At 36.8% G+C, this 27513-nt stretch overlaps 3 protein-coding genes across 4 annotated transcripts; 1 reads left to right on the top strand and 2 right to left on the bottom strand.

Annotated features, from left to right (window-relative positions):
- Positions 1 to 330: 330 nt before the first annotated feature.
- LOC103957431 (rust resistance kinase Lr10-like) lies at positions 331 to 2571 on the bottom strand. Its single transcript, XM_048566005.1, has 2 exons — positions 1656 to 2571; positions 331 to 1548 (listed from the first exon to the last, which is right to left on the bottom strand). Exons 1-2 carry the CDS (start codon positions 2371 to 2373, stop codon positions 410 to 412), a joined length of 1857 nt encoding a protein of 618 aa, XP_048421962.1. The 5' UTR covers positions 2374 to 2571; the 3' UTR covers positions 331 to 409.
- A 534-nt stretch (positions 2572 to 3105) lies between these two features.
- LOC125469086 (rust resistance kinase Lr10-like) lies at positions 3106 to 8594 on the top strand. Its single transcript, XM_048566004.1, has 4 exons — positions 3106 to 4348; positions 6164 to 6193; positions 7216 to 7245; positions 7439 to 8594. The coding sequence occupies exons 1-4, from the start codon at positions 3595 to 3597 to the stop codon at positions 8557 to 8559; spliced, it is 1935 nt and encodes a 644-aa protein (XP_048421961.1). The 5' UTR covers positions 3106 to 3594; the 3' UTR covers positions 8560 to 8594.
- A 997-nt stretch (positions 8595 to 9591) lies between these two features.
- LOC125468056 (beta-amylase 2, chloroplastic-like) lies at positions 9592 to 14770 on the bottom strand. Of its 2 annotated transcripts, XM_048566011.1 has the most exons (9): positions 14322 to 14767; positions 14102 to 14182; positions 13434 to 13637; positions 12348 to 12542; positions 11924 to 12088; positions 11469 to 11729; positions 11144 to 11362; positions 10488 to 10707; positions 9592 to 9787 (listed from the first exon to the last, which is right to left on the bottom strand). In XM_048566011.1, the coding sequence occupies exons 1-9, from the start codon at positions 14589 to 14591 to the stop codon at positions 9765 to 9767; spliced, it is 1638 nt and encodes a 545-aa protein (XP_048421968.1). In that variant the 5' UTR covers positions 14592 to 14767; the 3' UTR covers positions 9592 to 9764. The 2 variants fall into 2 exon arrangements, with proteins under 2 accessions (XP_048421968.1, XP_048421969.1); XM_048566012.1 differs by lacking the exon at positions 11144 to 11362 and having other exon boundaries at positions 14322 to 14770.
- Between the last annotated feature and the right edge of the window lie 12743 nt (positions 14771 to 27513).

The following is a 27513-nucleotide window of genomic DNA, read 5'->3' as shown; positions in this document are numbered from 1 at the left end:
GTGTTACGTGTACGTCAATCTCAATTATCACATAAGTCAATCCTGTCATAGACCGATTGTCCGACATTATGGGCCTGGCTTTAACTGAGCATGACTTTTCCTCTTAGATATTTTTCAAAACTTCAGCTGCACGGAAGGTGCTCTAGCCACTAGCTCCCAACCAAATACTAGATTACTGGTTCACTTCAATTGGAAGAGAAAATTCCAAGTAAAAGTTGGCCGAATGTGAAGAGAAAAAATTGGGAGGGGTTGCCACATGCATAGGGCAAGTCCAAGTCTTGATTTCCTTCGACGCTTACAAAATAAAAAAATAAAAAAAGTTAACAAGAATTGGAAACAAACACCCTTAAATTAGGTTCGAAAGATTACACATTCAATGTTAATATTACATATATTGTTGTTACAATTTCTACTCTAGTTCAGCAATTGGTTCCAACTCTAGTCGTCTTGCCGGAATGCTTCCATTTTTAGTTGTAGGACCTCTAGAAACAAAGGGATTAGGCGGCATGGTCAAGCTTTCTCCGTCTCCTTCTAACATCTGAACCGCTATTTTCATGGACGGACGATCCACCGGGTGCCACTGGATACACCATAGCCCTATAATTGCAAGTTTCTTTGGAATTTTACCATCTCCTTCTTCCCCAATATGGATTCGTAGGTCATCCCCTTCCTCTAGAAGATTATAAATCCACTGTGGATAGTAAATTTCATTTGTGGTGTTCTCTATGGTTGAACCAATATTCTTCCTTCCTCCTACCATCTCGAGCAGCAGCATTCCAAAGCTATAGACATCTGCCTTGTAAGACACGTTTCCAAAATTCCTGGAGAACACTTCGGGTGCAATGTATCCCATGGTCCCCCTGGCAGTAGTCATAGACACCAAGCTTTGATCCTTGGAACATAACTTGGCCAAACCAAAATCAGAAATTTTTGGAGTGAAGTTTTGGTCTAGCAAAACATTATGGGGTTTGATATCGAAATGGAGGATTCGTTGATCACATCCTTGGTGAAGATATTCAATTCCTCTGGCTATGCCGAGGGCAATATTTTGCAACTTATCCCAACCAAGGAAGGAATTCTTACTATCTGCAGATGAAATGAAATCTTGCAGGGAACCATTGGGGAAGAATTCGTAAACAAGAGCTCGTACAAATCCATCAGGACAAAATCCAACCAAGCGAGCCACGTTGACGTGGTGGATATGACCCATGGTTCGCACTTCATTTACGAACTCTTCCCCATCTCCCTTAGAACTGTTGAGGACTTTGACAGCAATAAGGAATTCAGAAGAAAGCCTTCCTTTGAAGACAGTTCCGTAGGCTCCTTGGCCCAACTTGTCCTTGAATTGATCTGTAATCCTCTTAATATCTGCGTACAAATACCTGCTCGGTTTCAGTGCTCTGTAATCCTCCAAGAATCTTTCAATTCTTAATCGACTCTCTTTTTCCTTTCTATCAGCGCTATATGCCCGATATGCTGCAATCATCAGTAGAACGAGAAGCAAAGAACCCAGGACTCCACCTGTAACCAGTGATTTCCATGTGCTGCCTGTATTGCAAATTAAATGGAGACTGTCAGTCAATTAATCCTCATAAAATTGGAAAGGACAATGTTTAAAGCTAGCTAGCAATGAGTATAATATATGTTATCTTTACTTGGTTTCCTCCAGTGAACACATTCAACTTCACTGTTGGTGCCATTGTTCTTCCACCTACACCTCTTTCCCTCTGCTTCACATTCTCTGCAATTTGGTGTGGACCACTTGAAACGAAGAACACCATATTCCTTTCCGAACTCTGTACCAAATGGAACTGATAAAACATCATACATTCTTGTACAAGACTGTAGATAATCAGGGATATCATCCCATGGTGGGGAACTTGAATAATAAGAATGATAAAGAGCATAAGTTGTGCGGCCAGGGTCACCGAGGCAGGGGACTTGAATCCCATGGGATCTTCCATCAGGTGGGCAGCTGAATAAGGTCAAGTTAAGGATGTCGAAAATTGACAAGTTGAAGGGAGAGAGTGGCATGTTTGGGAGTTTTACAGGCTTTATTAGCAGCAAGCAGTCATCTGTGTATGCGCTATTCACTTGGATTTCCTGACGCTTGTAATCTATGCGTTTGACAAAGAATTTTACTAGGATTATCAGTTGCTCATCTGTCTGATTGCATTCAAGCCCAGGACCACAATGATGCTTGAGGTGCAATGGAAAATGGATAGCCGGGACTTGATCATTGCTACAATTGGATTTGGAGCACGTAAATTGGCTTGCTTCAACTACTTTGAAGAAAACCAGTAACAACATGCAAAAGAAAGCGATGACCAATTTCTGCATTTTTGAGCTGGTAATAATAATAATAATGAGCATGGAATCTAATTATACATACGTAGCAATTATAGAGTATTCTCCAATAATTTGAAGTGCTTAGTGCATGCAACTTCACGGAAGGTGCTTCCTTTTCTATTATACAAATTAAAAATAAAAGATTATGTCTTAAATTGTCTTCTCAACTGCAAGTACTGGATTGTTTTCGTGGATGTGACCTTCTTGTCCAACCCACTCTTCTCAATTTACTAAAATGCTACAAATGCACTACCAAAATACTAAATAAAAGACTTTGAAATTCCATAAAATTCTATAAAATCTGTAACTCTTTTAAAATTCTTCAAAATCTTAATTGAACACACCTCTCTACGTTTTGTCATCCAAAAATTGTCCCTGCCCTCAGAGGGTACTTTTATTGATACCCAATTTTATGTTAAGTTCACCAACTAAGAAATGTTTGAGTAAATTACACAAAACTACCTCAACTATAAGTCGAATCACAATCTCATATCTCATGTTTTAAACATTGCAATTTCACACCTCAATTTATGAATTCATTGCAATGTTAAATATCCGTTAAATTTTCTGTTAATTTTGTTGCTAAATGAAGACGTGGCAGGAACGGGCCCACTCATTTACCAACTGAAATAAAAAAATTATTAATTAATAAAAAGTTATTAATTTTTTTTATTAATAATTAAAATTAATTTTTAAAAACCTCTCTTTCTCCTTTATTCCCAGGTCCCCATCGTCTCCTCTGTGTTTGACTTAAAGAGAATTGCATGCCGCGATCCCAGTTCATCACCCTTGTTCATCACCTCCCCCCTCCCTCACTCCCTCCTCCTCATACCATCCCATCCCAAACTCAGAAAATATAAAATCATACCACATCCCCATCGACCCCCGTCTCCTCCACCTATTCTCTCCGGCCACAGTCCCCATCCTTACTTGACTCACTTCCCGGGCCACCACTCACAGATCCGACAAACCCAAACACCTTGGGTTTGGGATTCAACAGGCAGAGTCCGCGATCTCGACTGGAGCGACTACGAAGAAGTCTTTGCTATTGACTGACTGTGTCAAACAAACATCATTGACGGCCTTTCCTCTAAGATATTTTCTAATTAGTAATTGGAGCTTCACGGAAGGTGCTTCCTTTAACCCCTCTCCTGTATTATAATATGGGTATGTACACAACTGTCTAAACTAGCACTTTTTGTCTACTAGTAAACAACTCTCTCTCTCTCTCTCTCTCTTCTACCCATGGAAAAAAGTGGAAGCAGATCCTTCACCTTGTCTTGGTGGCCTTTCGTTCTAGCCTTTCTTGTTCTTTGCTTTTGCGGTGAAACTTGTAACGCTAAGGATGATAGTAAGTCTTCATGTACCTCCTCCTGCGGCCTTATCCATAACATAACTTATCCTTTTCGACTAAACGATGATCCGAAGACATGTGGCGATACCTTATTCCGGTATACTCTTTCCTGCGAGAACAACAATACAACAGTTCTAGATCTACCTTATTCCGGTAAATACCACGTACAGGCAATCAATTACAAGAACCAAACAATCCGACTTCTAGATCCTGGCCTTGACAACAACAATTGCTCTTCCCTGCCTCAAAATTGGCCGCCCAATTATTTTCCATATCCATATACATATGGTTCGCCGCTTTCAACGTCAGTATATTACTTGAGGTGTAGAAACCAAGTAAATTCTTCTCTGTACGTGGATACTGCTCCATGCTTGAATAATAGTGCCACTTCTTTGATCCAACCTAAATCTTACAGTTATGTCATGGTTCACCCTGCAATGGAAGATTTGAATGAGGGTTGCAGAGTCGAGAGGAAGGCTTCGATGCTCTGGTACTACTATAATGCCTCTTATAGCTATGAATATATACACAGTGCACTCATGTATGGCTTTGTGCTTCGAGTGCATTGGCCTGATGAACAAAGTTCACCCTGCAATGGCTCATATTACTTTGTTCATCCTAAATGTTATCCACGCACCATCCCAGGTGCGTAATTCTCAAATGAAGTACTAACTTATAATTACTTTGTTCTCAAATAAGCTTATTTGATTGATCGCTTGTAGGGTCTATTTTACATTGTATTTCAATGATTTAACTGTCTATCTTTTACTTCTTTCTTTAAATGCCAGTCAAACTAGTGTTTTTTGAAAAATCATATTCTTCTATTTTGTTTACTACAATTGAATGTGTTTATGGTTTTGGATTTTTTTAATTTTTTTTATCTATGAATGATGTATTAAAATATAAATAGTTTGGATCGTTGTGTACAAAATGAGCAGCACCAGCTGTTCCTCAACGGAAGAGGAATATATATTCTTTCTTTGCGAAACCTCCTGCTAAGCCATTCATTTTGCTTGAAAAATATATCAACAATATTCATATCATGTCAACAGTATATAGATACATATAGACATTATTATGGATATAATATCTTAATAATACAATATTTATGAAGTTATCTGAACTATATAAAGAGAGAAACATTTCATCCTATTAAGACTCTGTTTATATTATGGTTGTTGTTTATATTTCTATTACAGCTAAACACTTTTAATTGTTTTTCTTAGGGTAAATTACATTTTATCACCTTAGGTTGGGATCGATTTCAATTCTTTACAACATCTTTAAAACATTTCACTTTTATATCTCAAGCCGATTACATTTTTCATCCATTGATTTGTTAAGAGCTGACGTGGCTGACAAATTTGTGTGACAAAAAAATTATTTTTTTATTCATTTAAAAATAAATAATTAAAAAAGTTATTAATTAAAAATAATAATAATAAATAAAAACCCAGAAGCCATCTTCTTCCCCGCCCCCCTTCCCTGCAACCCGAACCCCCCCCCCCCCAACCCAAAACCCCAAAAAAAACCCAGCTGTTCAACCCAAAACCCCAAAATCAAAAGGGGGAATTGAATTCTCAAGATAAAAAAAAAAAGCACTTCACACGGATCCAATCAGAGCAAAACCCAGATTCAATCACACACAGAAATCCTCAAATTAAAACCCAGATGCAAAATCCCCAAATTTAACTGAAAACCGCAGCTTAGAAGGAGCTCGAAGATTACCTTACCATCGACGATGAGGCAGCAGTCCTTGCGATCATTGTGAGTGGAGACCTCAGTCAAAGCAAAGGGAATTCCAGAGAGAGAAGAGAAGAGAAGTGGACTGAGAAGGAGAAAGCAGCTACAAGACCCGATCCGTCTTCTTCTCCTTGTCTCCGTGGGGGCACCTCTGTGTGTCTTCTGCAACTCTCGCTTCCAAGTTTTTTAGGGTTTTCAGTTTTTTTGGGGCGGGGTGGGGTTGCGGCGGAGGTGGGGGTGCGTGGGGTGGGATGGGGGGTTTGGGTTGAGCGAAGGGGGGGGGGGGTCGGGGAAGAAGATGGGTTCTTGGTTTTTTTTTTTTTTTTTTAAATTTAAATTAATAACTTTTTAAATTATTTACTTTTTAAATGAATAAAAAAATAATTTTTTTATCATGTAGCACAAATGTGGCAACTACGTCAGCTTTTAACAGGTCAATGATGAAAAATGTAACATATGTAAGTAAAATGTTTTAAAAATATTGTAAGGAATTGATATCAATTCTAAACATGGTAAAATATAATTTACCATTTATCTTATATAATGGCCATTTCCCAAAACTATATCCCAATTTTGCAGTCAAATATATGACAAATGAATTATGTTGCTTTATTTTTTATATATGCTAATGCTGTACAGGTATCAACAAATGGCAGGAACTTGAATTTTATTTTCTAACGGCTGTTATGCTGATGTTGTTTTGTTCTTTTACTGTAGGTTTCTTTCAATATGAATGGGCTCAAATCCGTAAGTGGTCCCTCTCCAAAACAAAAATGAAGAAAATAAATCTCTCCTTTTTGTTTCTCTCTAAAATTCGATATGTACAACTTTAGAGTATACACAAGCCTCTAACTTCTGTAGTTAGATTTCAACGCGTATCCTCTTCCAACAAATTATAAATAAGAGTAAATTATGTCACATAACAAACTCTTACCTCATTTTTTTTAATATTGCAACATCATATATTAACTTATAAATTCGTTGCAATATTAAACTTTTGTATTTTTATCATTTATTTGTCTATTAAATGATGACCTTGCAATTGCTAGCCACTCCCTCGCCCAATTGAATTGAGAAATAGAGTTTTAACGAAACACTTCCGGTACTGTTCATTTTTAATGAAAAATCATATTTTTATCTTTTTTGGTACTATTTACTTACACCTTTATTTGTTCTTTTTCATTAAAACTAAAGTTTTTTTTTTTTAGACTTTTCGTTAGTTTTCCTATTGAGGAGAAATTAAATAGTACTAAATTAAAGTTTTTGAGTAGTCTCGCACACTAGCATGCAGTGCACGAAGGATTTTGAAATTCTTAATTTATTAATATTTAATTAATTTTTCAATTTAGATGGGAGAGAGAGTGGGTCTCGCTTATGTTACGTGAGCAGTTAACAAACAAATTGATGAATAAGGAGACAGAGGTCTGACGTTATAATGGATACGTAGGTTAATGTATGATATTGTAATGTTCAAAAAAATGAAGTAAAAATTTGTCGTGTGGCCCAAGATTGAGGTTGTGGATAATTACCCTATTAAGTAAACATGGCAGGCAGTAAACTAAATAATCTTTGAAATTTGGCATTCAGTTGTTGGCATTCAGTTGTTGGTTATTGCAGGATACTTTCCTCGATGGTTTCAATTCCATTCCATCGGTAAGACAGAGCTTGTATTTCTTGCATATATGTAGTCAAGTCTTTGATTTTTATTCACTTTTCGAACTTATAGCCATCGATATAATTAGCTTTTACTCTTTGCTATTTTGTTGCAGTGCATGGATGGGAAATACTGATGAGCATCGGTAAGAAAAGCTTGAATTATTAGTTGTATATGTGTGTGTGTGTGTGTGTGTGTGTAGATTCCTACTTGTCATGAATGAAACAAAGTAAAATGTAATAGAAACAAAAGAAGTTGAAGAAAGTTGAAAGTAGTGTGGATCTAACATATAAGTTTCTTTTCTTACGATTCTTTTGGTGATATATATATTTTTGCAGGCTTATTTTTTCTAGCAAGACTACTGTTTGGCGTTCCAATTGCGGCTGTATTTTTAGTCTATAAATGGCGAAGAAGACATTTGTCAATGTATAGTACAATAGAAGACTTTCTACAGCGCGATAAGAATTTCATGCCTATAAGGTACTCTTACTCGGACATCAAGAAGATGACTCGCAAGTTTAAGGATAAGTTGGGCGAAGGCGGCTATGGCTCAGTATTTAAAGGAAAGTTACGCAGCGGCCGTTTTGTAGCAATTAAAGTTCTGGGCAAGTCCAAAGCTAATGGCCAAGATTTCATTAGTGAAATAGCTACCATTGGAAGGATTCACCATGCCAATGTGGTGCGACTCGTTGGTTATTGTGTTGAGGGATCAAAGCGTGCTCTAGTATATGAGTTCATGGCTAATGGCTCTCTTGATAAATACATTTATTCCAAAGAAGGAAGTGTGCCTTTAACTATCGACAAAATGTATGAGATTTCTCTTGGAGTGGCTCAAGGGATTGAGTATCTACATCAAGGTTGCGCGATGCAAATTCTCCATTTCGATATCAAGCCTCATAATATTCTTCTTAATGAGAACTTCAAAGCAAAGGTTTCTGACTTTGGGCTAGCAAAGTTGTATCCCGTCGATAAAAGCATTGTCACGTTGACGGCAGCGAGGGGTACAATGGGATATATTGCTCCTGAATTGTTTTACAAAAATATTGGAGGCGTTTCACACAAGGCCGATGTCTATAGTTTCGGAATGTTGTTGATGGAAATGGCAAGCAGAAGGAAGAATTTGAATACAACGGTAGAGCATTCAAGCCAATTCTACTTCCCACTGTGGGTATACGATCAGTATAATGTGGGAAATGACTTGGAGATGGACAATGTAACAGAGGAGGAAAAGAATGTAATCAGAAAGATGGTTATAACCGCCTTGTGGTGCATTCAAATGAAGCCAACCGATCGCCCTTCGATGCACAAAGTCATCGAGATGCTTGGAGGAGATGTTGAATGTCTGCAAATGCCCCCCAGGCCTTCTCTATGCCCACAAGAGACTCCTATGGCTGTGGGTGACATTCAAGACCCAATATGTTCAAACGTAGAGATAACATGTTCTTTGGCAGGTAGGTGATGATCAAGTTCTTAGTTATAAAAGTGAAATAATGTATTATAAATTCTTACTTTAAAAACAGATTTAATTAGTGAAGAACTATTATTCGAGGTTTATATTGAAGAACCTGGTCCTCCATAGTAGACTGACTAGCTTATCAAGCAGTCAAAGATTTTCTTATTTTTGTTCTTCTCATCTGCCCATTTGCACGGATTGCCATGGCCTATCTTTCACGAGCTTAATGAGCTTCTTCATCAGTCTTGTCCATCTATTTTTTGGCTTCGCCCCAGTAGACAAGGCATTGATGTCTTGATGAAGAAGAATATGATATTTGGACTTCACCCCAAACCTCTTATGATATACATTGTAATTGAACCCAATTTGATCAATATGAAACAAAATGAACTAATTATGGAGTCACATTTGGACAAAATTTGGTGCTTGACATGAAGGTCACCTATCCATGTGGTATACACACAAAAATCCCCCTTATACTTTTTTAAACCGTAATAAAAGTGTCATGTGTCACAAGTCAAACACAAGAATATCTATCATTAGAAAGTGAGACTTTTGTCTTAATTGTGTGGAAATTTCATTATTCCAACTGTGAACCTGCAACTCTTGTTCCTTCAAAAGACTTAAAAAGTCATATAATTTTTTATTATTCTAAAGTCTCGCGTCATTGAATTCCCCACCATTTAAAAATGATATATTAATTGCATTGAACAACATTATCGATCATACAATGCCAATACAATCAATCGTCCCCATCTCTAATTGAAAATTAGTCAAATTGCACGAATCATTCATATGGTGCGGGTCATATGTCTGTGTCACCCGTGCACACGAGTAACATTGACATATAACCCACTTCGCGCACTAATGATTTGTGCAATTTAGCCTCCATCAACATTTGCAACCACACAGACAACCATCGTTGTTGAGCTGATCTGGAATCACTTACAAGTGGGGTGTTGTTTGTAACCTTTCTCGTCACTTTTAGTAACTTGTAGCTAAAAACAAGGCTCATGACATGAGTATGCATTTGTGAGATTTGGAATGGAAATATCTTATAAATTACCATCATCGGTTACAAGTTTGTAACCATAGTTTTATCAGTTAATACACCAAACCTGTAGAATGCTAGAAAACTTTTTTTTTATTATTCCTATATGTAGATTTGCACACCGTCCCCTGAAACCGGTGTGCTGTCTATTTGAGTTGATCTAAACATCAGGAGCGGCTTCTCCTGCGTTTTCAAGTGGATTAAATTTCGATGTTAGATCAGGCCAACATAAAAAACAAAGCAAGCGATACACCATGTGAGACATATCGTCTCATAATAGCAAGCGTATTGTACAGATCATAGCAGCAGGCATATGATATAGATTATAGACATGGTAATCCATTCGAAAACAAAATGCAGCGACAATTGATAGACGCGTAGGACAACAGAATATGCTTTAATTTTTTTTCCATGTCTTGGAGTGTAAGAATTCAGTAAATATGAGTGTAGGGTCAGTTTGAATCAGCTTTGATTGATAAGAAATGTGTAAACAAAGAGCTTCTACCAATGTTGATCCTTTGGCTAGAAGAAGTTACATGCACAAGCATACATGAATCTAAGAATATACATTTGCCACTCTACATTATTTCAATAATTGGATTTCAGCTTCTCGTATAAGCTCCAGTTCTAGAGAGAAGGCCTGAATTAGAGCTTATCCGAGATGCCTGATTTTGGTCTTATTCAAAGGGTGCAACCAAGCAACACAACATAATATGAGAAATAAAAACTTCTGAGCGCACAAGAGGACATCCCAAAGAGTGCATTGTATTGCTCATTTTTCTTGCTATAAAATGAAATATATGAGAGTTTGTGCATACGTGTGCTTATGCTTGAGTGTGTAGCAATGCACGAAAAGAGAACCATGTGGTCTTACAACTCTTACCATGCATTCTCTTGACAAATCGCTCGAACTCCGTTAAGTTATGCCTCTCAATGAGAACTGGGCTTAATCTGAGATAGGTAAATGCTGATAAATGCCTGCCATCTGGATCGTTCCAGGGCTTAGCATTTTCTAATATCTTGTTGTAGCCTTCTCTGTCAAAGCAAGTAAGAGCATTCTCACTAGCAACTGGAATGTTAGCATCCCATGCAGCATTCAGCACCTGAAAAAAATTGAAATCCAAAAACATTATCAAAAAGAAAACAAAAAGGCTACACAGATAATATTGTGGTACATAAATCCAAGGGAAACTGACATTCCACATGTAACAACAGACCGCGCCTCTTGATCCAGTGTTTCTTGCCCATGTTAGTTAGAAAAATTTTAAAGTATTTGTTTGACAGATGGAGAAGAATGAATTTGAGCAGACCCATTATTCACAAAATAGCAACTGACTCGGACACTAAATGTGGCCACCTTCCCAAGAATAAAAGAAGTATGCATATTCAGCTCAAAATTCTAATTGATGCTTTTTAAGTTTCTGCTCATCCAGCCAACCCAGATGCTCACTTTTCCGAATGGTGGTGATTTATATTTATTGCTTAATTTACATATGCTTAAAATCCAGGAAGTAATTACACATGAGTTTCTGTGCTAACCTGCCAAACTAATCCCTCAGGGTCTGCCAGTGCTTCCGGAAAGCCCTCATGTTGGTCTAATGTGCGCATTTCAACACATGTGAAATTCAGAGCAGCCTCATGCTTTTTTAACATTGCAGAAATTGGCACATACCCATCACGATTGCAGGAGTTGTAAAATCCAGCAGTTAATTCAGCAGGATGGCTGGCAGTCTTGTACCACCAGTGGATACCTGATACCTGCTCATAAATCAAATAAAGAAACTCCACAAAAAAAAAAAAAAAAAAAAAAAAAAAAAAGGGGGAAGGGAACCGTGTAGAACTAGTGTCCAATAAAGTGACTCACCTTTGTAGCAATGCGTGTGCCTTCAAAAGCTAAATTGGCCAGAGCAAGTACACGGTCACCATGATCAATCAAAACACGGGAGTACCAATTAAGAAAGAATCTGCCATAGTAGCTATCATAATCACCTCCGTCACGGAAAAACCCTGTCTCATGTGGTTGGGAATTATAAGAGCCTGCATTATCTGGTACTCTGGCCCAGAAGGAGTGGCCCCTTGCTTCTGCAGCCTGAGTCAGATTCTTCATCAAGTATCGATCATAACACTGCACCGAACCAGGTTGAATCAGAGAACAATTTCAAAGTTGATATAGAAGTAATAAATCAAATGAGCTACTGGCTTAAGGTCATAATCACAGATGAATGAAGGGCTACTAAATTAACATTTAGAAATAACTGTCAAATCCTAGCTATCATGCCTGCCACTAATGAAAGGAATGATCACCATTTATTAAGGTACCTGGAATTCACCAATACCAGGATATTTCCAACCATGCTGTTCAGGATAAGAAGGATACCGTAGCTCTCCACACGGACCTAATCCAACTTCAATTTCTGATATTATTCCTTCCTCAAAAAATTCATCAAATTCAACTCTGAAACTCCTCATGTAGTCGAAGTAAACCTGCATTGGTTCCATTATAAAATAACAGAATAGAAACTCTCATCATCAAACAGTAAGAATGCATAGGGTCTGATTCTTATGGCATACAAAAGGAAAGTTCTTAGAAATAAAGAACGTATAAAAGTTGGAATAGGTTTAGCAATAGCTTCTTTTAAAAGATGAGTGGAACATGTAAAAGAAATCAAATATAAGAAAGGAGCTATGGCAATCCATAGAAATTAAAAAACCAGCATAACTAAGTAATTCTCGAATACTATACCTCAACAGCAGTGCGGCCTCTTAAAACCCGCTCTTTATCAATTCCCCATGTGAGACATTCAGTGTTGCGTTTCCCTTCTTTATTAGTAAAATATATATCAGGATTCTTTTGGCCAATTTCTGTCACCCAGTGAGGAAGTGGGATATGTACATCATCCCCGACATTGCCTCCACACTCGTGGAATGACATCACGACCTACAGCAATACAGAGTAAGACAATGCACACCATATCCAAAATGCATATTCAAAGGAAAAATGTAAAGCAGAAAATCTTTCTCTTATTTAAAATGAGTTTTAACTGATAGTCTCGCAAACTAATTTACAAAAGGAAAAGCTAGCAGTGCATTACTTTTCAGCAATCTACTCAAGACTATTATGCCCCTTTACCTAAGACAATAGCCAGTCAGCCACTTAGTATTACAGTCAAGTGGTATTCCTCTTCACTTATAAGTGAGAGGTCTTAGGTTCGTTCTCGCCAAAGGCGAGTTTGAACCATATAATTGCTAGCCCATTGTGAGGCTAAGCCCACCCCTCCCCCTTAGTGGATAGATAATATCGTTTGTTCAAAAAAAAAAAAAAAAAAAAAGACAATAGCCAGTCATTAACTGAAGACAACCAATTAAGAAAGAAAAGCTTGGTACAAATCACCCCGAATGATTATCTGTCCAAATCAAAGCCTTCTCAACTGTTTCAGAACATGTATTTTGACTGACAAAATTTAACTCTAAAAATGAAAATATACATCACGTATCAACAAAGGTCAAATAAGTTTCCAAGACCAATTAAAAAAGTTTCCAAGACGATTTTTACAGATTTATGTCCTACAGCAACAAAAGTGCATCATGTCGGAGACAAACGTGATACTTCCAGAATCATTCATTGTACAAGGATACTTAACATTATCAGTTCTAAAGGAAAGAAAAAACCCAAATTATCAGATTAGTGCAGGTTAACATCTGTAAAAACTGAAAATCTGAAATTCGGCACTGTAATTGACATGACTACTGAAAGGAAACAAGAAACAGACGATGAAATACACAAGCAAAGAGAAAAAAGAAAATGCTAGTATAAGTATATATCACTCACCTGTAACTTAAGGTTAAGATCGCGCACAATTTGGAATAGTTTCTTGTAGCCACTCCAATTATATCCCTGCGGAGTGTGTGCCTCTACAATTCCCCACCAGCAATCAACCATAACACCATCAACACCAACCGACTTCAACACTTGTAGCTGATTTCGCAGAGCTTCTTGCTCAACTAGCTCGGAGTTCATATTGATCACACCCAACTGACAGTTTCCCCCCACCACGAAACACAAGAACAACAACAATTAGCCATGACTTGTACAAAAAGATAGCATCAACATGAACAAGATTAAAAACAAAAATTCAAACAGCAATTTTGTGCACGTGTCTCACTATGATTTGAACGGTTAAACCCAACAAAAATGTGTTTACTTGCTAAATTGTTAATCATGATCACACATTCAAACATGATTTCACTTAATCGACAGTCTCGATTAACAATCTAACAATTTGACAATAGAATGATTAAAAACCAAGTACAAATATACAAGTAACACGTACGCAGCTAGACAGTCTTTTATAATACGAGACGATTAATTAGGATCCTATTTCCGCATAAGATTTCGCTTTGATCAATGTTAATGATTGAAAGTTTACAAATTGACAATGAACAATAACAAATTTCAAAAGCCAACATAGAGTAGAAAAGAGTGCCTCAGAAACTCACGGGTAACATGACATATACAGGAACATATGGCGTGCCAGTAAAATCACGCTCCTCAAACTTTTCCAGCGAAGAGTCTTCAACCTATCATCAAACGAGAAAAAGGTTCCAAATTTCAAATTATGACAGCACAAACACAAGTCCTCCAAACAAAGCACCCCAAAATTAAATTCTGAAAAACAAAACTGAATTCAAAACAGAGGAGTTGCTGCTACATCCTCACCTTGTTGTGGTCAACATTTTCACCCACTACAGTCCCCTCAGCACTGTCTCTCACCACGGCGAAACTCCTAGACGGATCACTCCCCAATAGTCTCAAAGGACACAAATTGAGCTCCGGCGAGCCCCAAAGACCCTGAGAGAGCTTCAGCGAAGCTATCGCGGTCTTCCCGCTGGACGACAACGAAGCCATTGTCGTGGCTTTGCAACAAGCACCCGGCGGGCGTGGCAGCCTCAGTTTATGGGATACTTGAGGAGATGAGAACTGTGCCATTCTGAATCTTTCGGAATCGGCAGCCACTGATGTTTTACTCTGCAGGGAACTTTCTAGGGGAAGTGGAGTGGCGGTATAAGGCGATTTTCCTTTTCATTTTCCAGAAAGTTTTCTCGGGAACCAAACAGGTGGAGTGGCGGGGAGAGAACCCGTGATGATGTTTGCAGATCTAAGATACAGTTATTTTAGCTCAACGAAACGAAAACGGTTTTTCGTGGGTATGAGCGGTGACGGATGGATTGTCACAGACCATCATCCACCGTACACGTCATTGATTGGGCAGGCAATTCCTTTTATTTTTTATTTTTAAACTAAATCACTGAAAAATGCGATCACAATCACAACCAATTTCAATATAATTGAATAAGAAAGCTTTTCTTGCCAAGGAAGGTAAAGTTATCCCAGACATTAAAATTTAAAATCAAAGCTAGTGATTGCATCCGTCAAGAAATTTGTCTTCCTGTAAACGTGTTTCCAAGAAATGGAGCCAAAATAAGTTCCCAACCACTTGATGTCTTCTACAATGTTCCTCGGTTGCCAAGGAGTTGAGCAAAAGCTTGTAATAGCACCAATGACTAGTTTAGAATCACCTTCCACACAAACGTTCTTGAAATCCTTTACTTTAGCCAACCAACGAGTATCCCTCAATGCTAAAGCCACAGCTGTAGAACTGTTATTCTCTACCAGGTTTCTTGCTCTAGCAACAATAGGCATATCAACTTTATGTCTGATATCAAATCCAATTGACGCCTTGGAGCTAATAACCGAACCATCAAAATTGATCTTCAGCTGCAATCTACGTGGAGGTTCCCATCTAAAATTTTAATTTCGTTAGCAGCTAGACTTGGGTGATTTCGGACGGATCAAATTGAAACAAGAATTCCGATTTCCAATCCAAAATGTCTTGGTGTCAAACAATCTTTCTAGTTTGGGAATACTTGGAATATTCGAAGTTTCGAAAAATTGTCAATTTCGATGTTATCTTAGTTGATAGCGCGTTGTTTGATTTAATAACGAATTGATATTTCATGCTTAATTTTAATTTTTATTTTAAATTGAAATTGAAAGCACACACTTTTATGACTAACGATTTTGAACGATAAAATTTAAAGAAAACTAATGAAAAGTGCTTGAAAACTTTTGAGTTTTAACAATAAGGACAAAATAAAGAATAAAATAAATAGTACATGAATTGACTTTTAAATGTAAAAATATGATTTTTCGTTAAAGTAAACAGTACCGGAAACTTTTCGTTAAGATTCCCTAAAATTTAGGCTTCGTAAAATTCAAATGAATAATTCTAGGCCCAATAGGAGATCACAAAAGCTTGCTTTATAGTCCATTGCAAGTAACTCAAACCAAATGGGTTTGGAATTTGATGATCTAAAATTGAATCAAAACTTGTCGAGTCATCTAAATGGCCATTCCTACTATCTTCTTTTTGAAGTTAGTGTCACCCTATATAATCAAAATTAAAATTAAAAAAAATTAAAAATTAAAAAGAACTATAGAAGCTTACAGGTGTGGGCCTTGTGCAAGGCAATTATTAAGTTCCATTGTATGTGGTGTTGAAGAAAATTTTCATCTGCAGAACAGACGGTTCGTACACCAAGTGCAATAATATAATTAATTTGAGACTTGAAAAAATATTTCTAATCAATTATATTATAACACTTAGTGTACTAGACTGTGTTTTATGTACACTGGAATATTTCTCATAATGTTGATGCAAAAACTCGACGTCACGAAGAAGTTTCAAATTAGAATAACGATATGCACATTGAAGCCATAAGAGCAACTCCACCCCATAAGGCTATAATTTCCCAATTAATTGGGCAATATGAATTTATTGCATTTGTGAATAGTAATTGCCTGAGTGCATCTTCATCCTATAAGAGCAAGTCCACTCCATCCCAATTTCTTGGGCAATAGATAATCATTGCCTTTCTAAAATAGTAATTGCCTGAGTGCATTTCAACCCTATAAGAGCAAGTCCACTAGATCCCAATTTTCTTGGACAATTGGGCAATTTAAATCCCCAAAATTAGAAAAAACTCTCTCCACCCGGAAAGGGATCCTCTCCAGATCTCTTTCCACCTAATCCGGACCGTTGAAATTTGATCCAACGGCTACATTTATTATAGCTTTTAAAAGAGTTCCCTATTTGTAGTCGTTGGATCAAATTTCAACGGTCAGGATCTCGAACTTGATGGATTAGATGGAAATGGATCCGCCTCCACCCCAACCAAATTAGTCAGGCTACTCGTGGGCCCTACAATACCCGATTGAGCAATCGGACGAGGATAGCCTCACCGAAGTTAGCTAAGGATCATTTAATAACCAATGTAATAGAGATGGCTCTTTTACTTTTGTAACTCATCCCACATTAATAACTTTGTCATTCGCATTCAATCTCTTCATCTAACCTGAAGTTAGCTAAGGGTGATTTAATAACTATTACGTTTACAGTTTTTATTTTCATTTTTTGAAAATTAAAAATTAAAATCTTATTTGGTAATTATTTTCATGTTTTATTTTTCAAATGAAAATTGAAAACTTAGAACTACTATCTTGAGTTTTCAAAATTTGACCTTGAGTTTTCACTTTTTTGTATGAAAACTAAAAGTAGTTAACCAAGCAACATTTCAATTTTCAAAAAAGTGAAAATAAAAACTGAAAACAAAATGGTTATCAAATAGCCCCAAGTGAAAAAACAGTATGTTCTCTCATTTGCACTAAAGTACGAATCTCTCTTCTTGTTATTTAGATTAATTTAATGTAGAAAATCCGTTTGTTTTAAGAAAAAAATTACACTATGTTTTGGTCAAGATAATTTTAAATTTCATGAAACATAAGCTAGAATAGTTAGAACTGCACTATAACAACAAGGTAAAAGAACTTTAAAATGTCAAGATGCAAGCGGTCTTTCAAATGATTCTTAGAAGAATATCATTTTGAAAGTCCTTTATTTAGTGATTTTATAATGCATTTGTAGCGTTTCAGTAGTTGTTTTGTATTACTTGAATAGTTCATTAGTCGTGTTCTTGTTTGGTGAGTCTATATATCTTCGTGTTTGAAATATTTATTAGATACCTTAACTAACAACCACAATACCCATTAATCTCCCACATTGCATAAGGCACCATAACGAACATGAGTTCTTTTTATGTACAATTTGCCATTATTAAGTACAAAGGGCGCAATTTACATTAAGTCACATAATTATATAACATTAAAAAGGTATCGAGCTAACCATCAATATGAGATGAACTTGAGACGTTCTACTCATAATAATTAAGTGACCATCGTTTACGTGTAGGGGTGGACTCCTTACGCAAAACATCTGCTAAGAGCGAGGTTGGATTATTCCAACATGTCCCCAAGATCCGTTTTCTCATTTTTCAAACCCCACAAATTTACAAATATTCGCATAACAAACGAGCAAATATAAAAGTATAAATTTTGCATTGAAGTTCTTTTAATCAAAATTTTCATAAATTTTGGTTTTATTTATTTTCTTAAATTCGGCTACTGTGTTTTTTAATTTATTATTTATGTTGGACCAGAGGTGGGTTCAAATTATAAAAATATTTGACCTAAATCAGTTGTTAATGCTATATTAAACTACTAACTAGGTAATACTTGAGTATTGAGTGCTCTTCTATATGTGTGTAAGTAATGTTAGGTAAATCATTTACTTAAAGCATATTTTGTAAACCACATAACATTGATGTTGATGATTGAAGTATTACTTAAGTGCTTGTTTAACGAGTTTAATTTCTGTTGGTGACATGTGGTCTAAATAAATGATCTCTTTATTATTTTCTTGTGTATAATATTCCTTCAACAAAAATTCAAAATATAGGACATAGGGTCGTTATTAATATTCTTATTATTTTGCTAATAAAAGTAGCAAGACAGAATCCTTCTATACGAGCCCGTGACTGGGTTTTGATTTTTATTGTTGTTGTCATATGTTTTCTTCCTTTGAACAGGGAACTAGAAAACAAAGGGACAAGAGTATATAGCAAATGAAAAGCAGAACAGCAGAGGATGAAGACGAAGACAAAGACGAAAAGGTCCAAGAAAGGCACCATGCATGCAAGGCAAAATTCCAAACCCCTTTCAGCTCGGGACTGATTCATTTGAGGCACATCCTGTTTATCAAATTCCCTCAAGTAGTCAAAGCTCAAGACAAAGACACATGTGACATGTGGGAGGGTGTGAAAACGAAGAAAAAGATAATCAGGGTACACCGTCATTTGGATTATGTATCTATCGCCATGTGATTGCTATTCTTTTGTGAGTTGGCTACTAATATTACTTAGAAAATACTGCTGATTAAGGAGAAAGAGGGTTTGAAGCCGAAACTAAATGAGTTAAAAAAGAAAGTCATATTTATCCAGACAATCAACAATTGTGAACGAGAGACTTTTCAATGTGATCGGCGGAATGGTACACCACGTGTTATTATACAAATTGTAGGATATATGTGTTAAAAAGTTAATAACTTAAAAAGTAAAATTTTCCACTATTTATATAAAAACATGTGATCTACACTCGTATTCCGGTCACAATAAAAAATTAGAGTTTAGAGTCACATTTATCGGGACAATCAACAACATTCAACAATATTATTCTCCTTCGAACAATGAATAAAGAGGCTGTAGAAGTTTTTTAGCACTAATAAGAAATCTACACATGCAATAATACATGAGTGAATTAGTTATAAAACATGGCAGTAAACGGTCTCACCGAAAAAGATCCTCTCTATTTATATTTCATGCACATGTATTTAGCTTTATAAGTTAAAAGCAAAAAAAATGTTGTATGTTAAAATGTAATCTAAACTAAACAACAAGCAAAGAGACTCAAATTGGGGTATGTCCAGGTTTGCAAAGCTTAAGAGTATGAAAAATTCAACTTGCCGCTAATTTTTTTTTCTCTACGCTCGAGTACGAATCCCCTCTCTGTAATTGTATATGTATCAAATTTTGACAAGAACCGCGACATATCATGCAACCGAATTTATGTTTTTCAAGAGAGAGAAACCCTAATCAAGCAAGGACATATTAAATTGATTGTTTACACCTATTTGGTTCTAATGAGGTTGACTTCTGCTCAAATTTTCTCAGCAGCCAAACAAGGCGCTTATTCTCTATTACTTTCCACACAAGTCACATACGAGAAAGCTTTTAAATTTTCTCAGAAGCCAAACATGACCACAAAGTAAACTTTTCCTTGTAGTGAACTTAATTACCTCCTAAAACCAGCTGGAACGGCCGAATTCTAGCAATTGACTCCACCTTGGCCGGAATTATCCATTTTCTCCTCGAATTCCACCTCATCGCCCTCACTCAGAGCTCCCACTCCCATTTTCCACCCGATCCATCTTCTATTCCCCCTTTCAGAAGCCCTAGCTGCTTCACCGGAATCCGTGCCCGAATTTTCCGGCGGCCGGAAATAAATAGTACGGCGTCGTCTCACGAGGAGTAGGGCGGGGCTCCGAAGGGGAAGACGGAGGGAGGGGGTCGGAGACGGGCGACTCGGGTCGGGCGGGAGAGGTATGGGGAAGGAGAAGCGTGCGAGCATGCGAGGAGGGGGCGCTCACGCTCGGGGGATTGCCACGCGTGCGCGGTGCGAGCGTGTTTGGGGGAATTTGCTGCCACGAACGAGGCGTGTGGGGGTGCACTATGTGTGTGAGGTGAGCGAGTGAAACCATGCGGAACACGTGTGCGTCTCACGGTTTGGGCGTGAGTTGTGGCACGTATCGCACGTGCTAAGAGCGTGGACTTGGGTAGATCAAGGGCACGAGATTTGGGTGTGTCCTGATGTGTGATGTGTGGTGGTGGATCACGTGAACTTTGTGTCTTTGCGCACTTGCACATCCTTTGGAAATATTGCCTGAATTATATTTCTTCTTTGTATTTTAAATACCTTGTACAGTGACAAATAAGTTATTGGGCATTTTTTTAAAGGAAAACTAATGAAAATGGTTTAAAAACTTTGAGTTTTAACAATAAAGACAAAATAAAGAGCAAAGCGAATAGTACCGGATTTGACTTTTTAGTGTAAAAATATGGTTTTTTATTAAAGTGAACAGTACCATAGTTTTTCGTTAAAACTCCCTTCTTTTAATGGTTTTAGTACCTGCGGATTATTAACATTACTTTTTTTGGAGAATTTTGATAAATTCCAAAATTCATTTCGTCATCCCGTAGCGACAACCGTCTTTTTAATTGGTACTGTAGTAGCCCTTTGGTTGGGTATTGCAAGATAGTTGCAACTTCCAAGACACGTCGTGAAAATGAATGTTAAAGACTCTTCCGCTATTTACTTGTCACGAACAATTATAAGTCGTCGATAATAATGTTGGAGGATGAAGACGGATGATTGTCATTTTTGAAAACTAATGTCGTGAAAGTGAATGTTAATGACTCTCTGGTGTTTACTTGTCACGAACAATTATCAATCGTTGATTATAATGTTTGAGGATGAAGACGGATGATTGTCATTTTTGAAAAATAATGTCATGAAAGTGAACAATCATCAGTCGTTGATTATAATGTTTATGGATGAGGACGAACGATGGTCACTTTGAAAAATAAGAGGAAATTGTAGTCTTGATCCCTTAACTAAAATTCCATGACCATTATTCTCTTAATTCATCAAAACGGGTAGCTATGGTCCTTTGCGTCAACTCCGTTAAAACTTTCGTCAAAATGAGTCATGTGTCACACACATGAGGCTGAATGAAGGGGCAAATATAGAAAACCAAATGAAAAAAAATTGTAGCAATGGTCCCTCAATTTTAATCCAATTTGAGAAATGGTTCCTCCACTTTAACCAATTGGAGCAACACGGTTCCTAAACTTTAACTCGCTCGTAGCAATAGTCATTCCAACATGAGTCATTTTGACTTAATTCTGATGGAGTTGACGAAAAGTATTATAGTTGCACGTTTTGATGAGTTAAGAGACTAATGTTTATGAATTTTTAGTTAAAGAACCATTGCTACAATTTTCTCGAAAAATAATTTAGAAAATGAATGAAAAATAACTATTTTGAAGTGTTAAGAACAATTATGCTCATCAAATGTTAGAAGAAACTATTATTGATATTCTAAAAATCTAATTTTGCACTCATCACAAGAATATTTTTCTTTTTAATATAAAAAATTTAAAGTGCATTATTAAATTTTTAGAGTGCTAATAATAATTCTCTTGTTAAATATAACGCCTTAAACTGGGAGATATAATAATTAAGTTTTAGGATGATTAGCATTTATCCTTCCCTTTGTTATATGGCATTTTAGGATGGAAGATTATTACTTGTAGATCATGATGTGCTATGGTTATGATTATGAATCTTGTTAGAATTATTTTGTTTTCTTTACATTTCTAAATTGATTTAGGGCTCGTTTGGTTGTGCGATGACTAAAAGTGCTTTTAGAGAAAATATTTTTAGGTTCTAAAAGCACTTTAAGTGTCTTCTATAAGAAGCATTAGTTATGTGCTTCTTCCAGGAAACACTTTAAGTGTTTTTTCAAGATTTACTAGTATCTTTGCTGGATTGTTTCCAAAAATATTTCCACCAAAAAAGCTTTCAGTCATTTTAAAAACACAGCCAAACAAGCTCTTGAGTTTTAGTTATGTAAATCGGCTTATCAGCGCATGATTCCTTTTATGAACATTTATAGTCTTGACTCAGTCATGAAATGGTTACACTTAGTTTTTTGCTTTAGTTAATATTTTATTTCCACTTACAAACTTAGGCAAACACACTTTTTACAATGGATTCCAAGTCCTCGTTCCATCGAAGCATAAGAAAAAACTTAATTGAACCATAATCTCACTAGATGTATCTTCGTTTTGGTTAAGTTAGATTTGAGCGCAAACCAACCTTATTCCTAAGTAAACACCAACTATCTACTGTCACGCCTATTTTCTCTTTCTCTTGAGCCATCCAGTGGCAACGAGACCGAAAGCAACACTCAGAGCAAACCATGTGTTGAACCTAGTCAAGCTCTAATTGAGTTTTGACACCAACACCTTGAATGGATTTGTATTCCTCTTTACCTGCTTGGGTTGAGTGCTTTGTAATCTTCCAAGAATCTTTCAATTCTTGATTCATTCAGCTTTTCCTTTTCCATGAGCGCCATATACCCGATATGCTGCAGTTGCCAGTAGCACAAGAAACAAAGAACCCAGGATTCCACCACCTGTAGCCAATCTTTTGCATATATATGTTGCCTTGCCTGTAAGATACAAGATCAGAGTACAGTCACTAATATTCTCATGATAATTGGTTAAATCCAGAGGAGCAACTTTCTGCATTTATGGACTTTTATTCTAATTCACATGAAATCCGGGACAGGATGAAGTGTTTTCCTTTGTAATTGAGGATCAATAATGTAAGTTCCCAAAAACATACAAAAAAAAAGAAAAGAAAAGAAAAAAAAGATCAATAATGTTATGTTCTGTGTATATCTTTATCCATATAGCATTGTATCATTAGCTATCGTAACAGTGCACCGTTACATTTAAGTCACTCTTTTATTACGCAAGTCAGTCCTACCATTGACCGACTGCCCAACATCATGGGCCTGACTTTAACTTAGCATGACTTTTCCTCTTGAATATTTTTCAATATTGCAGCTTCACGGAGGGTGCTCTAGCCTCTAGCTCACGACCAATGATTAGATTACTAATTAACATCAATTGGAGGTCCTACCACTTAGAAAGTTGACTTCTTTCTTTAATTGTCATAGTTATGTAGAATTTTCATCTCTTATTCTAATTGCGAACTTACATTCTCATTTCTCCCAAGACTTGAAAAAGTAAACACAAGAATATGACTTTTCTCCTAAAAATTCCACCCCTTATTTCAACTGGGAACTTGCACTCCCATTCCCTTGACGACTTCAAAGTAAACACAAGAATAAGCTTTTCTCCTAAAAATTTCATCCCTTATTCCATTTGCAAACTTGTACACTCATTCCCCTAAAAACTTGAAAGTAAATACAAGAAAATGACTTTTCACCTAAAAATTTCATCTCGCATTCCCATTGCAAACTTGCACTCTCATTCTTCTAAAGACTTGAAAGTAAACACAAGAATATGATTTTTCTCCAAAATTTTAGTCTCTTATTCCAATACGTACTTGCACTCTCATTCTCCTAGAGACTGGTTGAAAGTAAACACAGGAATATGACTTTTCACCTAAAAATTTCCTCCCTTATTCCGAGAACTTGCACTCACATTCTCTAAAGACTTGAAAGTAAACACTATATGACTTTTCACCTAAAAATTTCATCCCTTATTCCAATTGCGTACGTGCACTCTCATTCCCCCAAAAGACTTGGAAAGTAAACCCAATAATATGACTTTCCTCCTAAAATTTTCATCCCTTATTCCAATTGCGAACTTGCGTTGTCATTCCCCTAAAGACTTAAAAGTAAACACACGAATATAACTTCTCCTAAAAATTTCATCCCTTATTCGCTTTACGAACTTGCACTCTCATTCCTCTAAAGACTTCAAAGTAAACACAGAAATATTACTTGGGTGATCCTATCCACACACTCATTTTTACCTCTACACATCTTATTAATTTATTTATGTCAATTGATTTTTTTCAAATTATTTAATTTAAAAACCGAAAATTGAGAAGGCTATAGCACCACCTTTACCTCTGCACTTCTAATTAATTTATTTATATCATTTGATTTTGTTTCAAATTATTTCATCTAAAAGCCAAAAATTGGGAAGGCTATAGCACCACCCTCGCCTAATAAGTATTGTGTCAATGAGTCCCGCTTAATGAGGTTTTCATGCTTTTTCCTAAATTATTTCAACTTTTTTTTTTTTTTGGCTTCTAATGAATGTCTCCCTCCAAGATCGTTCTTCGTATTTAGATGCATCAATCAACATCCACATTCTTTTAAATAAATAAATAGTTGATTTGTTCAACGGAAAATGATTTTTCTTTTCTTATTGTTGTCTTTTGACACTCCTTTGGGTAGCTAAAAATAAACAAATCTTTTGACACTATATTAATTTATTCAATTTAATGGCAAAAAAAAAAAAAAAAGTTAAAAACAATAATACATGATATCAATTATTGTTTTTTAGTCTTAATTCAAGTATGTGATAGAGGAGGCTCATCCTTGGTTGTCGTCTCATCTCCAATTTGATGTACTGCTTTGGTGGAATAAAAAGTGTATAAGAGGAACAAAAATGGTGTGCGACAGTCGGAATCTCTTTTCAAAACGTTGAAATTTCTTTTATTTAACTTTTACAACTCATTCTCATTTTTTCTTAAAAACTTAATAAAAAAAGAATGATAATGCTAAGAAGGTTAAATATTTAGATTAAATTTTAGTATTAATTCAATTTACATGTGACAGAGGAAGCTCATCCTTAGTTGTGGCCTCATCTCCAATTTGATGCACTGTTTTGGTGGAATAAAAGGAGGTAGATTGTCTGCCCTTCCATTTCCATACTTTTCCCATGTCCTTTTGTTTGTATGGTCATGTTTAAGCCACATCAACATTTTATATTCCTATTACTTTTTGTTTTATTATTTCTATAAAAAATTAATATAAAATGTTGACGTGGCTTAACCGTGACCACACATCACAGGAGGGCATGGGAAGAGTATAGAAATGGGAGGGCAGACAATCCACCTCTGGAATAAAAAGTGTAGAAGAGGAACAAAAATGGTGTGTGAAAGTCCCAATCCATTTCCAGATCGTTGAAATTTCTTTTGCTCAACCTTTTTTTTTTTTTTTAATTTGCCACTTAGTACTATGGTATAGTAGTATTTCTTTTCATTGGTAAGTGAACCACTTGTTAGGCCATTGTGAGGCTAACCCACCCCCTTTCCCTTGGACCATCTCCAACCATTGAGTTAAAACCTAAAATTTTTAACCCAGGAACAATTTTTCTAGTCCGACTCTTATGGGTTAAATTTTTTGACACACCCCAACCGAGATCAGGGCATGCTGGCCGTCACGTGGAAGTGACGTAGCCATGTGCACAGTGCAGAAGCTACAAACAGTAATATAAAAGCACGAATAATTTAAAAACTAGCAAATATAATGTGATGACGTATGTGCTAGCGAAAGTAAGACGCTGAATTCAGAGCCTGAAGCCTACAGCAGTCCAAAAGAAACGATACAACAATAGTGCACCCGAAGGTGACCCTACATAGGTGAGTGTCTGTCAGAATGCCGGGACGTCCTCTGGGAAAACCACCGAACTCGCTAAGCTACTAGAACCTGGAGGGGCGAAAAACAAAAGCGTGAGTGAGCAAAAACCAAATCTTTGAAAATCATTTCATAAAATACATTCTAACCCCTCGCTGTAAAACCTGTATACTTCCCAGAAAATAAACACATATACGTAGATATGCCAAGTCATGCTCAAAGGTATGCCAATCATGCTCACAGGTATGCCATCTCGAAACCTCATAATAACATGCAAGTGCTCAGGTATAAATCACATCAATAGCATAATAATCTGACAGCCGGAGTCCCCTAAGTGACCTGTACGGCTGAATGTAGAGCTCAAATCTCAAACTTAATCACTAAACCTGCCCACGAGTCGGAACCACCTATAGTAGTCTGTACGACAGGCCTGGGTGTAATACATATGAACGCTCTAGTGCTACGATCACGTGAAGGCTGTGCGAATAATTGCGGGTCACCTACGAGTCGGAACCACCTATAGTGGTCTGTACGACAAGACTGTGCACCTAACTTGAATCCAAGCTGAGCGTGTGGTGCATGAGGTGAACAACACGTGAAGGACTGTGCCCTACTCTGGGCGGGAGCACTAACACCGGGGGTGCAGGTTATGAGCTCTCTAAGCATTTCTAACCACTATTTAATGCAATCGTTAAATAACGCTTACCTGGCACTTACCTATGCCTCCACAGCACCAACATATATATAGATATGACATATGCATAATCGAATATATAATTAAACGTATATGCTACTAATCATGCATAACCACTAATTACATAAAAGGAATGGCATATAACGAAGCATTCAAACTAAATTCTGGGAAATAATATGTATATAGGTATATACGGAAAACAAAAGCCCACTCACTGATATGTGGAAGGGTCGTAGCCCCCCTGCCTCGAATGTGCACGCTCGTCATCGGGATACGTGTCACCTATATGCGAATTAACTATAAAAACGTTAACTTTAGAGCACATAACCGTCCGTTCAAAATAACTTCTCATACATTGCTCAAAATGGACAATTGAATATACCAACGTGATCTACACAACCTCACGATCACACCCATATTTTTAAAATAATTTTTGGACCTCCCACGCGCCCTCACGCGCCAAAACAGGCACGGACCCACGCGCGGCCACGTGCCAGGCACACTGACGGCGTCAAGTGACGCCGTCAGGAATATTCCATTAACCCAACGGAATATTCCATTAAACCTAACTGACGCCGTCACTGCCGTTAGGAATATTCCATTAAACCTTAACGGAATATTCTCCCTTCTTCTCCGATCAACCCTCGCCGGACTCCGGCCACCGGAAAAACTGGGAAAGTTTAAACCCACTATTCTCCGTCGTTTTTCATCCAAATTTCAAGATTCTTGAACCAAAATGACGCTTAGACCTAGGAGAATCACGATAGACTAGTTTTAAGGGCTAAAAACTACGCGATCATACCTGTCCACGAAATAAAAAACCGGCCAACTTCGTACAGGACGATCCCGACGTCCAAATTTGTCCAACGAAGCACTCCTAAGCTTCTTGGGACCTCACAAAGACATCTACGAGCCTAAAAAGTCCAAAAACAAGCTAGATTAAATTTGCATGAATAGTAACCAAAACTGAGCTCGTGAAATCGACGTGAAAACGTCGGAATTCCTACCTGAAAATGGTA

This window comes from the organism of the source record quoted next, unplaced genomic scaffold, assembly GCF_019419815.1.
Source record: "Pyrus x bretschneideri cultivar Hongxiangsu unplaced genomic scaffold, Pyrus_bretschneideri_v1 Contig40, whole genome shotgun sequence".
Lineage (NCBI taxonomy): Eukaryota > Viridiplantae > Streptophyta > Magnoliopsida > Rosales > Rosaceae > Pyrus > Pyrus x bretschneideri.
Note: the sequence above shows the minus strand (reverse complement) of the source record. Positions and strands in the feature narration are given on the sequence as shown.

Bases quoted from the DNA above. Each gene is read 5' to 3' on its own strand.
- LOC125468056 (XM_048566011.1), bottom strand. From the start codon at position 14,591: ATGGCACAGTTCTCATCTCCTCAAGTATCCCATAAACTGAGGCTGCCA. The intron at 10,708-11,143 runs GTTAGCACAGAA...AATTTTTTTCAG, and splicing joins CTGAGGGATTAGTTTGGCAG to GTGCTGAATGCTGCATGGGA. The intron at 9,788-10,487 runs GTAAGAGTTGTA...TTGAAAACGCAG, and splicing joins ATTTGTCAAGAGAATGCATG to GAGAAGCCGCTCCTGATGTT.
- LOC103957431 (XM_048566005.1), bottom strand. From the start codon at position 2,373: ATGCTCATTATTATTATTATTACCAGCTCAAAAATGCAGAAATTGGTC. The intron at 1,549-1,655 runs GTAAAGATAACA...TTTGCAATACAG, and splicing joins TGTTCACTGGAGGAAACCAA to GCAGCACATGGAAATCACTG.
- LOC125469086 (XM_048566004.1), top strand. From the start codon at position 3,595: ATGGAAAAAAGTGGAAGCAGATCCTTCACCTTGTCTTGGTGGCCTTTC. The intron at 4,349-6,163 runs GTGCGTAATTCT...CTTTTACTGTAG, and splicing joins TTATCCACGCACCATCCCAG to GTTTCTTTCAATATGAATGG. The intron at 6,194-7,215 runs GTAAGTGGTCCC...ATTTTGTTGCAG, and splicing joins ATATGAATGGGCTCAAATCC to TGCATGGATGGGAAATACTG.